General features: G+C 41.1%; 1 protein-coding gene across 4 annotated transcripts in view; it reads left to right on the top strand.

Moving 5' to 3' along the window:
- The window catches only part of MIER1 (MIER1 transcriptional regulator), a 34,355-nt gene that overhangs the window by 5,440 nt on the left and 13,677 nt on the right, over positions 1 to 15,238 (top strand). For 2 of the 4 annotated variants that reach the window (XM_027891121.1, XM_027891120.1), the window contains exons 2-4: positions 8,095 to 8,119; positions 8,978 to 9,123; positions 13,886 to 14,053. In XM_027891121.1, coding sequence (XP_027746922.1) covers positions 9,025 to 9,123; positions 13,886 to 14,053 — 267 coding nt within the window. In that variant the 5' untranslated portion in view covers positions 8,095 to 8,119; positions 8,978 to 9,024. Of the gene's footprint in view, positions 1 to 8,094; positions 8,120 to 8,977; positions 9,124 to 11,499; positions 11,724 to 13,885; positions 14,054 to 15,238 lie in introns of those variants that run through there. The other 2 variants (XM_027891123.1, XM_027891122.1) reach the window with 2 other exon arrangements.

The raw sequence follows: 15,238 nt of genomic DNA, 5'->3' as shown, positions 1-15,238 counted from the left end.
TGGGAATTCAGATTTTTCACTTCCTTGGTGAGGGAATAAACCCCAAAGTGGTTGGTTTTAGCCACTATTTGTTTTTCCTCAGTTTTAATACAAGGGAAGGGAAAGCACAAGGGAATGGCAGAGAAAACAATGGCATTCTGCATTTCTAATCTGCAAAAAGAGGGTGGCTCTGGTTTGTTGTTTTGTTTTGTTTTGTTTTTTTTGTCATAATAAAAGAGGTTTGTGGACATTTTTTACATGTGATAAAATCTTGATGTTTGTGAGTTTACAGCTCAGGACTTAAAGTTCTTCCTAACACAAGGATGTGTTAGGAAGACACTGGAATTGTTGTAAAGTTCCATTTCTTTCTGAGCTTTTTCCTGGCCAGAAACTCCAAGTTGTATTAATATTTTTCCCCTCTAATCCATTCGTGTCACAAATTATCCATAAGAATGTTTTCTTGTGGTGCTTGGCATATGACTGTAGGTGGTTTCATCTGAAATCCTATGGCAGGATATGATCATTCCACAGACTCTCTATTTTCCTTAGCAAGATACCTTAGATTATTATAAAAAGTTGAGGCTGGTACTGTATTTTGTCATGGAAACGGGCATTAAATAATTAGAAAAACATTTATTTGTGCTTCATGCAAGACAGAGATGGTGTGTTCTGGTGGGCTATTGTGGTTGTGTTCCCTAATACTCCTCGGAATGGGAAGTTCTCTAGGGAGCATCATGTTCTGTCAGCCAGGGCATCCCCTGATACAGCTGCCTCCATCCAGCAGCCTCCTTTAGCTTGGAGCATCTCCTGAGGACTCAATCCTTTAGGAAAATCCCTGCACGTTGTTTATTGGGATACAACCGGTGGGTGGGTCCTGGTTCCAGCCATCGCCTCTGCTCAGAGCAGGAGATTGGTTTCCACTTTATTTTACAGAAATCAGTGTGTGATTTCAGCAGTATGGTCATGAGCTGTTGGACAGAAGCTCCTTTCACTACCCTGGACTTTGCTGTCCCTTCCTCGAAATGGAACCCCAAGAACTACAGCTCCAAATGCTCTGCAGGACTTCAGGTCTTTGTGCTCAGCTTGGGAGTGAGTGCTCAGGCTGAGATGGCCCTGATCCACTGATCCCTGGGCGGGGATCGACCGCTGCCCTCACACTTCTCTGTCCTTGTCACCTCTCCTGCCCTATTGTCCCCACTGGAGACCTCAGAGCCCCTCCCAGTGTCTAAAGGGGCTCTAAGAGAACTGGAGAGGGACTTGAGACAAGGACAGAGTGACAGGCCAAGGAGGAATGGCTTCCCACTCCCAGAGGGCAGAGTTGGATGGGCTAATGGGAAGGAATTGTTGGCTGTGAGTGTGATGAGGCCCTGGCACAGGTTGCCCAGAGCAGCTGTGGGTGCCCCATCCCTGGAAGTGTCCAAGGCCAAGTTGGATGGGGCTTGGAGCAACTTGGGATAGTGGAAGGTGTTCCTGCCCATGGCAAGGGGTGGGACTGGGTGATCTTTGAGGTCCCTCCCAACGCAAACCATTCCATGATTTTCAGGGTACTATTTCCTCTTGCTGGACACGGCAGGTTTGGCAGAGAGGCAAGTGTGACATTGTCACTCTTGGAAGCCTGTAAATCCATACGGATTTGGGTGCACCTTCACAGTGTGATAACCCCTGGCAGTGGTGTGGAGCAGGTAACAGACTGGAAAAACTTAAACACCCCTGGAAGATTCATCACCCTTCAACCTCTGCCTTCCCCTGAAGCACTGATGCTTTTTTTTCTTGACTTTTTTTAAAAATTGCAATTGCTACTTTTGTTAGTGTTGCAGCTGAAACACCTTCCCTTTTAGGGCTCCTCATTACAATGTTGATGTCCCCGGGGGATACAGTGTCTTCACTGGCCAAACTAAGTTAAAAACGCTACTTAAGGGAACCACCATGTGTAGGGGATGTCTGAAAGATCCGTAGAAACAATATCCCTTCTGAAATACTCTGCATAATCTGCTTCCTGACTTTTCCTGGTGAAGGGATTTAGGTAGATTGGTACAGGACTGAGTCAGTTGCATTAAAACCTGGCCTGTGGTTCTTGCCAGCTGGGCCCTCTGGAACTGGTCTGGCAGCTTCTCCTCAAACACCGACACTGCTGAGTTTTAGATTTGGTTGGTTTTTTTCAATTCACAGAATCCCAGAATGGTTTGGATTGAAAGGGATCTCAGAGCTTGTTCCAGCCCCTGCCATGGGCAGGGACACCTTCCACTATCACAGATTGCTCCAAGCCTCGTCTAACCTGGCCATGGACACATCCAGGGATGGGGCAACCACAGCTGCTCTGGGGAACCTGTGCCAGGGCCTTACCACACTCACAGCCCGGAATTCCTTCTCAGTATCCCACCTACCCTGCCCTCGGAGTAGGAAGTCATTCCCCCTTGTCCTATCACTCTGTGTCCTTGTCCCAAGTCCTTCTCCAGATATCTTGGGGCCCCTTTAGGCACAGGAAGGGACTCTGAGTTGTGCCTGGAGCCTCCTCTTCTCCAGGTTGAACAATCCCAGCTCTCTCAAAAATCTCAAAACTCAGCATTATGAGATAAATTGGGGTGGAAGGGAGCTCAGGAGGTCTCTCGTCCAACCTTCTGCTCACAGCAGGGTCTGCACTGAGGTCTCCCTGGCTTGCAATGGCTTCAGTCTGGTCTTGAAAACTTCCAAGGAAAGAGGTTAGGACAAAATCATCTTTATAAAGGAATCAAGTCTTGGAAAGAGATGGCCAAGCCAGGGGGCCTTTTCTGAGGTGGCAGTTTCAAGGCTTAGGTGTACATGTTTGGGATCTGTGAGTTCAAATGTTGCATTCAATCCTTGTGTTCTGGAAGCACAAGAGTTTTCTCATTTACCAATCAAACTAAAAAAGGAAAATTGCATATATATAAAGGCTTCCATTTCAGGGGTGTCACTGCAGTTTGGGCCCTATAAGTGTTCACATGTAGAACTGTTAAATGAGAACCAACAGTATTTTTCTTTTTTCCTTACTTCAATATGTTGCTATTTTCTTCATGAGGTAAAAATGTGGCTTTTCCATTTTCTAACACAAGCTAATTTGATATACAAATCAAATATATATTGATTATACTGAGAGAGGGAATAGGCCTTCCGCTGTTTATAGAAAGGGACACATTCTCTCTTGAGCAAAGGATGCTCTTCCCCATTTAAACTAGTCCTTTTCTCCAGGCCATCATTTAGCTCAGCTCAAGAGAGTTTATTAACTTTGGGGTATTTTCCTGTCACAGAGTTCAAAAGACCTGAACAAATTGATGGGTTTGTCAGACATATTGCTGTGAATATAGAGAGAATTTAATCCCAGTTTTTAACTGCTTTATGTAACAGTTAGAGAGCTGTTGAAGATAACTGAGTCAGTTTGAACAGAATATGTATTTGCTGTGTAGATACTGCTGATTTTAGGATGTTTCAATATTACTTGATTATATCAAACAGTGTGAAAGATGGTAACAAAGCGCAGTAATTTTGTGGATAAAAGTGAAAGTGTGTATTGTCCTGTTAGTCCTGTTCAGGCGATTTTGCTATAGGAAAAATGTGAAGAGAGAAAACTCGGTGCATTCCTTCTACAGTCTGGAGTATACCATTCCAGTCCAAGCTCCTCTGAAGTGTTGGAATAAAACCCGGATGTCTCCTGCCAGCATCCAGCACTGGGCATTGCCTGGAATAAACTGTGCACAACTGGTGTCTCCTGAAGGCTGTTTGCATTAAATAAACTACCACAATGCTGGTTTGGTGTTATGGTTTATTTTCCATCACAACTTGTGGTGATCCAGACACATCCCAAAGTCCAGGGGGTTGATATTGACAAAGTAACACTGTGGATGCTTCCGTGTCTTGACACGTGTCTGCTGCATTCACCACTTGGCAGTCAGAGGTGTCTGGCCAACTTCAGTCCCATGTATTCCCATATCCACGTGCTGGAGGATGTATTTGGATATGATCTTTTGGCTGGTTCTTGCTGGAAGTGTCTTTAAACTTCTGAAAACATGTACTCAGCCTGCTTTTCCTGAGACTCCTAAAAATACACATGGAATAAAAACAGTGACATTCTTTTGGTGCTGATGTTTCATGGCTCAGTGTCTTTTCTTTTTCTCTTTACCATGAGGTTTGTTTTCTTCATACCTTAGAGCTGGTATTTCCTTCTTGTTGCTTAGATGGAGCTTTAATGAATGTGCCCCTTGGTGTATAAGGACTCCTTGGTCACTTGAGTTTTTCCTCATTGTCTGTGGATTAGGCGTTCATGGGTGTTTTTTCATTCTTTTGAACCCACAACAGAGATTCATTGTTACCTTTTCTGATGGCACAATGCATAGAAAACTGGAGTGCATCAGCCTGTATGTTGTCAGTATCCTATAGTTTTTCTCTCTTGGGCCTTGGATACCATTACCCATTGATAGGTAGCAGCTCTTTGTTCCCATGAGTGCCCTTGAGGCAAAACAGTGCTTTGTGCTGCTCTCTGAATGGTTGCAGCAGAAAATGAAAAGCCACTGAAATACCTTAAAAGGGATGTCCTTTTCACAGGATCTCCTGTTCCATTGCCATGCCATAGCTTAGGAATTAGGATCTGCTGATGCCAATGAAGCCATATGATCTTTAACCACTGCCAGGAACTATTCATAATCAAATACCCCCAAAGCCATCTGTCCTACCCTGGCCAGAGTCACCATCACTTGGAGGCAAGAAATAGGACTGATTCATCCAGCCTTGCAGAATTGCCTTGCAACAACTCCTAATCAGAGGCTGCCCTTTCCCCTTCTGTGTGATGCTGACAGACTGTTACTGAAGGGTTTTCCCACCACACTCCCTTCTCCATGTGTTCAACTCCAAGCTCGTGCTGGGGACTGTTTGCAGCACGTCTGGTGATCACAGAGGCCCTGGATAAAGTCCTTTAGCTCATAGATAGGACAAAAAAGTGGTGTCAGTCATCTCTGAGATGGGGCTGCTGAACCAGCACGTGCTGCAGCTTCCTGTTGGCTGGGCCTGGCACGAGTGGCAGACATGGAGTGGTGGGAAGAGGTCAGGACTACTTTTGGCAGCAGCTGGTCATTAATGCAGATGGGTTATAATGGGACACTGTATGTACCTAGAAATAGAAGGAGGAAATGATTGGCAGTGCATCACACAGACTGGAAACATGTATGATGCAGAGAGAACAATCCACAGATGAGGCAGATGTGGTCGGCAAAGCTTGGGAGAAAGGAATAGAGAGCCAGAGGCTGCTCTCCCCAAAACTCCCTGTGGAGTCTGTGGCACAGAACAGACTAGGACCTCTCAAGGGATGGAAATGGTGTTTCTGCAGGTGGCTGGATTTTTGCTGATTTCCTGGTTTGGTGTTTCTATTTATTTCCTCCTATGGGCTGGGATTGTAGTGGTTCTACGTTTTGGAGTTAAGTCCCTTCGCATCATTTCAGGCTATAGCGAAGGTTGTTTCCTTCTTGAGCTGTCAGACCTTATCCATGTCGTTCCAGAATATTGGGAGCTGAACTTCATTCCTTCAAGTGTGCTTGATTTTTCTGAGATCTTTTCATGCCCCACTCTGGTTTTTGTCCCCTCTCACCAGGGAAATCCTTCATTGTGCTCAGCTCCATTGCAGTCTGTATTGGAGCATTTTAGTTCCAAAAGTGTTGGAGTTGGAAGGGACATCTGGAGATCATCCAGACCAAGCCCTGGCTCAGGGCTGGCTCAGCAAGAGCAGCTTCCCAGTGTCAGTCTGGTTTAGTACACCTTCAGTGCAGGCACCACAGCCTCTGGGTGCAGCATGTTCCCACATTTCACCTCTTTTACAGGGGAAAGAGCTTTTCCTTGTATTTAAACATATTCCAATTTGTTCCCATTGACTCCTGTCACAGGATGCCATTAAGAAGTGACTGGCTCAGTCTTCTGTTCACCCTTCCGTCAGAGATTTATGCACATGGATCTGATCCTCCTGAGCCATCTCTTCTCCAGGCTGAACATCCTGGGCTCTCCCAACCCCCCACCTCTTTGGAATCTCCTCTATATGAGGCTCATGGGCCAAGACCTTCTCCAGCTCTTGTTGACAAGTCCTGAACTGTGGCTGAAAGCAAAACTGTGCTTTTGGGGTTGGATTTTGGAGTCATGACTCCCTGAACGCCTCTTATCCCTGGTTTATATGCTATTGTTCCTTCTCTTTCTTTCCTCTCCTAATGGATTGCATCCCTTTCCATGAAGAAAAGGGAAGGATCTTCATGGTTTCCTTCCTGGTCTGGCAATATTGGATTTATTTGCTTTTCTACCTGTGATTGCTGCAATAAATACACTAAAGCTTTGTTAACTCACACTAATAATTGTGTATTACATATTTTAAATCACCCAGTTTTGCAAGTTTATCAAACAAAACACATCAAATAGAGATCAGTCCTTGCTGGTTCATCTTGATAGTCAACTCAGTATGTGCAGGAATACTGGAATACTGGACTCTGGAATTTGTTAACATAATCTTTACAAATAAAGACTTTTTTGGATGTAGTGATTTGCAAAACTTCCTCTGGAATTGTGCAATATTTTGCAAAAATGTTTTTAGTTCTTACTCACTTTTTGTCAGTTTGTCCAGGAAGACCTTAGAGCCCCTTCCAGTGCCTAGAGGGGCTCCAAGAGAGCTGGAGAGGCACTTGGGACAGGGCCTGCAGGGATGGTTTCCCACTGCCAGGGGGCAGGGTCAGATGGGATATTGGAAAGGAATTCTTCCCTGTGAGGGTAGTGAGGGACTGGGATAGAATTCCCAGAAAAGCTGTGGCTTCCTCATCCCTGGAAGTGTCCAAGGCCAAGCTGGATGGGGCTTGGAGCAACCTGGTCTAGTGGAAGGTGTCCCTGCCCATGGCAGGGGGTGGGACTGGATGATTCTTAAGGTTCCTTCCAGCCTAAACCATTCCATGATGTGATCCTGTAATTCAGTATTGTCCAGGTATGATTTCCCTTGGCTTTTTTTGTGCCTTTTAAAGCTAATCCTGCCTTAGACACCATTTCTTCAAGACAGCAGGGATGCTCCTCAAAAACTAAAAACATACTTGGATGTTAATAAATATGGGAAAATTCACCTGTGGTGGCTCCCCCTGAAGTCAGTGTATATATTCTGTATTTTTTTCAGGCTCTACAGTGTTAGGAGAGCACAGCTTCTTCTCTTGTATTTTCTTTCCTTCCTTCAGGCACTTTCTACTTGACACAGGGAAATACATTTGGAGGTTCTGCAGCTCTGAAGGAAAAAGTCTGTTTTCCTAACTCAGAAAAACCCATTTCACTTGGTCTGTGCCTGAAAAGAGTTGAAACATTCGACTGAATTATCAAAACAAATGAGGTTTGAATGTCTGACATGCAAATGTCATCCCAGGAGCTTAAAGATTGGCAAAGGTGTAACCTAGGGAAAGGAGAAGGTTGTTTGTGCACATTATAAATATAAGGTTATCAAATATGCTGGGCCAGAGGGCGACTCTGTTACAGGGATTATTGGGGAAGTCTCATTTTCTTCCTATATCTCAAGAAATATGTTAGTTTTGTAGCCTGTGTCCATATGAATTTGTGTTATAAATGTACTCAGGAAGAAAGTCTGGCTTGTAAAATATTTTTTATCCTGTTTGTTTGGTTTGGGGTGGGCTCTTTGTTTGTTTGGGAGTTTTTGGGGTGTTGGTTGGTTGGTTGGGTTTTTCGGTTGGGTTTTTTTCCTCACAGCTAGGTCAGAGATTTAAGATTAAATTGCTTTTCTCTTTGTCCCCTGAGGAATTCTCAGAGTGGTTTGGGATTACTTTTAAAAAGTGTGACCCTGTATTGAAATAGAACAGGGAATTTGTGTTCAGCTTCAAATGGGAAGAAAAATTTCTCTTCAGCTCTGCCTCGCTGGCCATGTAATCTGGGATATACCTGGGGTATATTTGGGATATCCCTTCCAATCTGGGACATACCTAGGTTGTGGAAAGGGATTTTGTTTCTGTGGAACAGAGCTGGATCTTTAAGTTACTATTTACCTTGGCGCTTTATTTTTTATAGTGACTTGCTTCGTACCAGCTGAATTATTGAATTGACTTTGTACAAATTAGCAAAAATAATTTCCTTTCTTTTCTTTTTTAGCCTTCTGTTGAGTCTTCAAGCCCAGGTAAATATTTTTTATGATTTCCAAGGTTTTATTGGTGTCCTACTAGTGGAAAAGCTTTCCAGGAGCTACTTCAGCTGGACTGGTGTTACCTCTTGAGCTTTTATTTCTTTCAGAGAAATAATTAATTGCTTTTTAGTTAAACCTTGTAGTCACACGCTTAGTGTGAATACAAGCTTTGAAAAATGAAATTTAAATTGTCCAAGGACACAAGTGGAAAAATACGAGCAGGGTTGGAATTAAAACTCAGGTATTGCTGAAGGACATCTGCCAAACCATTCATCCATCCATTCCTTTTTCATTGTCACAAAATATAAACAGACCTCTCTACAAAGAACTGTGAAAAATAAAGGCATGGGGGATAATAACTCAGAAATAAAATCTGCATAACACTGAAGCTTGTTTAATGTAAATTTTGGAAAAGTCATTAGTCTGTCTTTGTAGTTATAAACAAAGAAGCTTCCAAAGAATAAAAGGAATGACTGCCAGGAGTTTGTATTTTATGAGTATTTCTGCTCCCAGTAGAACTCGCTTTAGGCAGGTTTATGATTATTTAAGAGTAAAGTGTTCAAAATCTGAACTTTTTCCAGACATTTAACTAGGGCCTGATGTCCAGGGATAGGGAACTGGGAGATCTGGCTAGTTAAACACTCTCCTGGTTCTTTCTGCCAGGACCTCTCCCTAACCAAAGCTTTCCCTGAATAACAAGCCTGCGTTTCCCTGACATAAAGGATCGAGGCAAGAGATTTGAATTTCTGAGTATAATCTACGCATTAAAATGTCATCAAAATAATAAAAATAAATTAAACTCTGTGAGGCCATGATGTAACTAAAAACACTGTTTAAAATGTTTCCCATCAGGAGGTTCAGCAACATCTGATGACCATGAGTTTGACCCATCAGCTGATATGCTGGTGCATGACTTTGATGATGAACGGACATTAGAAGAGGAGGAAATGATGGAAGGAGAGACAAACATCAGATCTGAAATAGAGGATCTTAACAGGGTAGGTGGCCTTAAGTAGTCCTAAAGCAGAAGCACAGCCTCACACAAAACATATGCTGGGTTTTAGCCCTTATATTTGGGATTTTAAAAAATGATCACCCCGAAACCATTAGTAGATAAATAATAGAGAGGAGGGGGGAAAGGGACTGACCTAAATGTCTCAAAAACTGGGGAAAAGAAACCATTACATAAATAGTCTATATATATATATTTATATAATTATATATACAATAAATACTTAATAAAGATATTTTATATATAAATACTTAATATATAGATACTATATATAATATACATATACTGTGTATATTATGTATGGATTTTAGATTTATTTCATGGATATAATATACACATACTGGTACATAAATACTTTTTAATATATAAAATAAATATTTAATATACGTAATTTTATATATTGTCCATATACTGTGTAATATGTATACATTTTAGATCTATATAATATACACATGCTGGTACATTAATATGCTAAATATATAAAGTAAATACCTAACATACATATTTTTATATAGAAATATTTCATATACATATTCTATGTATATAAAATATACATATACTGTGTATAATGTATATACATTTTAGATATATATTACATGTATAATGTACATACACCGCTACATAAATACTTAATAGTGGTACATAAATACTTAATGCTGCTGCATAAATACATAAATACTTAATAAATGTATAAAGCTGTTCTTCTTTAGTTTCTTTTTCCTTATTTTTATGGTATAGGTTTTGCATTTTTGAGATTTGCATTTTGAGTTAATATAAGTTAAAATATTCTCTGACTAGACTTGTATATTCCACTTGATTAGCGCAAGTTATTATTTTATAAAACACTTGCATGTATATGTAAAAAACCACAAACCTCATAATTTTGCTTATTTTTTGAATTTTTTTACAAATATCTATATAATAATACAGTGGAGCATATAGGAATATCATTTTAAAGGAAGATGCAGAGAAAATTATGTATAAATCGTATTTAACCTAAGTGATTATGCCCATATGACTTTAAATTAATTTGGTGCATTTAATCTATATTTCCAGTGTAAATGATAATTTCTTTCTGGTAATTTCAGGTTATGCTGTCACTTATGTATTGTCTTCAATTATTTCTCAGGCAGGAATAATATCCTTAAATTACCAAGTAGGTTTATTATGAATGCAGAGTAATTTAGGTACTGTCTGTGGCCTCGTTGTCTGCAAAGGCCTCCAGAACAGCTCATTAATGATTCACAGATGCATATTCAATGTACAAATCCTATTTAGCATAAGTGATTATGGCAATAAGACTTTAAATTAATTAGTGCAGTTAATCTATATTTCCAGTGTAAATGATGATTTCTTTCTGGTAATTTCCAGGTTGATATTAAATGGTAAACATAAAGCTAAATAAATAGTTGGTTAATCTAAATATGCTTCATCAAGACTAAATGAGAAATAGAGCTCCACATGTGTTTCATGTGGATTTTAAGTTGAAAATACGGCTTTTTTCCCGTCATATTTTGTGTAATTCTATCACCACATTACAACTCTTGAGTTTATCCCCTCATATCCAGTGGTTACCTCTAGTTGTGGGATAGCAGGTTTATATATATATATATATATATATATATATATATATAAAATTTTATCCTTTTTAAGTCATGAGTGACAGGCCATCCAGATCTCAAAACTATTGTCAGGACAAGTGCTATTCTGTCACTTTCCCCCAAATCTACCTGTATTATTTCAGATTTCCCCAGGCTGGGAATGTCCCTGAATGAGCAGTTCAGTTGGGTTTTGCAAACGCAGTTTTGGACTTTAATGGTTTCACTTCTGATTGTCATAAAAATTCCCCCTTCCCCTGAGAGGTGGGTCTTTCCAACTCGTGGGCTTAAGTTCTGGTGCATCTCCAACGTGTTGGTCTTTGAGAAGACAGGCTGGGAGAGCTGGGGGTGTTCACCTGGAAAAGAGAAGGCTCCAGGGAGACCTCAGAGCCTCTTCCAGTGCTAAAGGGGCTCCCAGAGAGCTGGAGAGGGACTTTGGACAAGGAATGGGACAGGACAAGGGGGAATGGTATTAAACAGAAAGAGGATGGGGTTAGATGGGATATTGGGAAGGAATTCCTGGCTGTGAGGGCGGTGAGGGGCTGGGATGGAGGTCCCAGAGAAACTGTGGCTGCCCCATCTCTGGAAGTGTTCAAGGCCACATTGGACAGGGCTTGGAGCAACTTGGGATAGTGGAAGGTGTCCCTGCCCTTGGGGGGTGGGGCAGGTAGAACTGGGTGAGCTTTAAGATCCCTTCCATTCCAAAGCATTCCAAGATTCCATGACTCTATGAGGTTGAGCAGCACCCTGTGCTTCTCTTTGCATTTGTTTAAAGGCAGTAGAATATCGGCGTCTGCAGACCAGGAGTCACCCTCTGCTACTCTAGTCTGGGGAAAATACACAGTTCCCTAAGAGCAGAGGAGTAGGAAGGGGATCCAAACTATTGGATTTGGTGATTCTCAGCGATACATCTTGAAAGGTCAGGTTTTTTGAGCAGGAAAGCCCTACAAGGGGGTACAGCAAATTATCCTTGATCATACCCAGACAAGTATTCCATAATACCATTTTTATGTGTATCAGTGTCTGTACCAGATATGATCAAGTCCCTCTCACCTCCCTCTGCTCCAGATATGAGTTATAATCCATTTCTTATGGAATTCCAGAGTGGTTTGGGTTGGGGGAGAACTTAAACTCATCCAGTTCCACCCCCTGCCATGGGCAGGGACACCTTCCACTATCCAGGGTTGCTCCAAGCCCCATCCAAGTTGGCCTTGGACACTTCTTCCACATAAGGAATTTTGATCTTGGATAATCGTTGTGATCTTTTCAACCTTTTCTATTTTTGCAATCCTGAAGCAACAGAGAAATCACAATTTGTATTTCCTCTGGTCCTTGGAGCTTTTTGAATTGCAATGAACTGTTTGAAGTTAAGAGGCTCTACCTAAGAAAAATGTTGTAAATACAAAACCCCTTTCCTAGATAACATAGTAATATTCATATTGCATAGTTCACACATACCTGCAAATTGCAGTAGAAGTCCTTTTTAATTCTCAGCTGTCTTTACAAATAGGATAGGGGTGCTTAAAGGAAGTCTATTACTTTCCAAAATGTACTGGAGAACATTTGGATAATTAGGAATAGGATTTTTCTGCAAACTGTGCCAGGTTTTAATTAAGATCACAGTCCTTTCATGTCGTCTGTGTCAGTAAAATATTAATTCTTCACTTCTAAGAGTTCTTTCCATTAAATGATATGATAGGGACCAAGAAATCAAGAGGGAAGGGGAGGACATTTAAGTCCACATGGTCTGTGTGTAAAGCTTAACCAAATAATAGAGCAGTGAGTGGCAGAATGTCTTAGTTCTTTGAAATAAAATAAAATAAAATACATAGACAATGAGTACTGGTAATCCCTGTATTACTCTTATTTTTACAGAGCAGAACTAACTCCCCTTGCCTTTTATAATTGGGATTTTTAGGGTGTTTCCAGAAACTAGAAATTTGTTGATCAGTGAAGGCCCTTAGGAAAGGTCAGCCAATAACTAAAAATATCTGATTCACATTAAATACTAAGAAAAACTAGTTAGAGCAAGAACACACTTCCAAATAACAAACGAAGGATTTGATCTTGTGAGAAGGAGAATTTAAAAATGCTCTCTGAAAGCTTCTGCTCTGAAAAATCTCCTTAGAGATATCACATACTGCCCCTGAAGGCTGGATACTGAATATTAAAAGTAATAAAAGAAGCAATGTGCAGACCCACAATTAATAATTTTTATTAATAAAGTGAATGCATTTGGTAACAGTTTGGGAGCCACTAAATTTGAGAACTGGCTGTATCATTCGAAATGTCCTTTCAGAGAGGACCAGCTTTCTAAATACTAAGATTTAAAAATATGTACATATTTTAGCAGATTTGCTTCCAGCTGTGGATGGATTTGTAAAGAACCAGCTTAAGATATATGTGAGTCTGCAAACATTAGTAACTTTACTTGGATATCAGGTGATCCCTCACCCCCATCCAAACCCTCATTTTTTGTTTTGCTCAGAAACAGGAGAGGTACAGAGAGATAGAGAGGTGCATATTTTGGGTGTAATTTTGTATTCAAAACCAGGGTTGTAGAACACTGTAGAATTCTCCCTGCAGCACAGCTTCTCAGCAGAGACTTAATTCCACGTTGCAGCCACGTACTGCAAGTTCTGGGCCTCATTGTACTGAATTCTTGGAGTCACTGCAGAAATTCCTGCCTTGCACTAGGACAAGTTCCTGCCTCTCACTGTCTCAGCTGCCTGTGTGAAGCAGTTGCTGCTGCCACATCAACTTATCCGTTTCTTCCACAAATGTGTGCTAAATACCATCATTTTTTCCACTTGTTTTTGGGCAGCAGAGGGAATATCAACATATATTCCAGTAAGGAGTGTGTTTGCTCTGGGTACTGAAGGGAGGTGATAAAACCAAGCACTTTTAATGAACCTTATGAGATTGTTGGTACATGGGGTCTGCTGTAAATTTATAAAGATTTGGGAAATAAAGTTATCTGCATAAAAAAACCCACCACATATTTTTCTTAGGAACCAAAACTTTGAATTTTGCCTGTCCGTTCCTTTTGGAATGGCCATCTTGGTGTGCGCTCATCTCTGTGCTGTGGAGCAGATGTGGGAAGTGGAATATCCATGTTAAAATCCCAAACTTTGTTTGGATGTTCCTCAGGAGAGTGATATGCCAATCCAGGAGCTGCTCAGCCGCTACGGCTACGATGGCACCATCCCACTGCAGGAGGAGGAGGAGGATGAAGAGGAGGAGGAGGATGAGGAGGAGGGAGAAGATGATGATGATGTTGATAATGATGACAACAGTGGCTGTAGCGGGGAAAACAAGGTAAGTGTTTGTCCTCTTTTGCATATACATGATTTGCTTACTGCTCAACCACTCAAGGTCCCAGGTCGTGGCAGAATAATTTGTAATAAATTTGGTTTCAGATGCTTTGTGTACTGAACTCTTAAGGTTTATTCTTAATTACCCATCTGTGTTTCTCTTTAATTGCTCTTAATTCCATATCTATCATCCCAAACTGTTGCTGAGGCAAATTAAAATACATGAATACCTATAACATCGTGTAAGAAAGGATTGTAATTGCACTTCAAAACTGACATTTTAAATGCCTGCAGACACCTTAATAGATGAGGCTGAATACTTGTTTCAAGGTGAAAAGCTGATTACTGAAACTCCTCAGTGTGGAATTGAATTAAATGTGGCTCTGAGTGTTGGAGATCCTGCAAGTTTTGCAGCTTGAGCATTTAAAGTTGTATTTTTCAGCCTGGCAGCCCTGGTTGTACTTAAATAAACTGAACCTAATGCTTCTAGTACCTTTGCAAAATGTTTAGTTTTGAGCTTAGCATCTTTAAAATCCTGTTCTGTGTGCTCTTAAAGGAATTTTCTGATTTTAGAAGGGTGTTTTCTACTTGGAATGTCCTATATATTTGTAACAATCCTGTCACTGGCACAGCTGTAACTTCTCCATTACTGCTGCTTCCTGAATTCCATTAAAATACAAATTCCTTTGAATTGTCAGTAAATACAAAAGCTCAGGCATTAGTGAAAGTTGCATTACCTAATCTGGCTTTAAAAAGGATGCATTTTGCTTTTTTGATACCCATTTTAGAATCTCTGGAACGTGACAGAGAGATGAGGAATGATCCAACTGATTCAGAAAGTGAAGTTCTTGGGATTTACAAGCTCCCTTGACAAATGCTGTAAAAGATTGTTATTTGTGTGGGTTGAATAGTTCAGAAGGAAGATCCATAGCTAGATTACACAGGGAAAAGTTTAGGAAGCAGGAGAGGGGGAAAAACTTATGTAACATGAAGGGTGCAGGAAGAATTTTGGGAAGAGTTCTTAGAGGAAGAATTTCTTCCTGGAAAGGATGGTCAGGCATTGGAATGGGCTGCCCAGGGAGGTGGTGGAGTCCCCATCCCTGGAGGTGTCCAAGGAACGACTGGATGTGGCACTCAGTGCTCTGGGCTGGGAGACAAGGTGGAGATTTGGCACAGGTTGGACTCTGAT

This window comes from Empidonax traillii, unplaced genomic scaffold, assembly GCF_003031625.1.
Source record: "Empidonax traillii isolate 1590-97213 ecotype Southwest subspecies unplaced genomic scaffold, ASM303162v1 scaffold309:size1915965, whole genome shotgun sequence".
Taxonomy (NCBI): Eukaryota; Metazoa; Chordata; class Aves; order Passeriformes; family Tyrannidae; genus Empidonax; species Empidonax traillii.
Note: the sequence above shows the minus strand (reverse complement) of the source record. Positions and strands in the feature narration are given on the sequence as shown.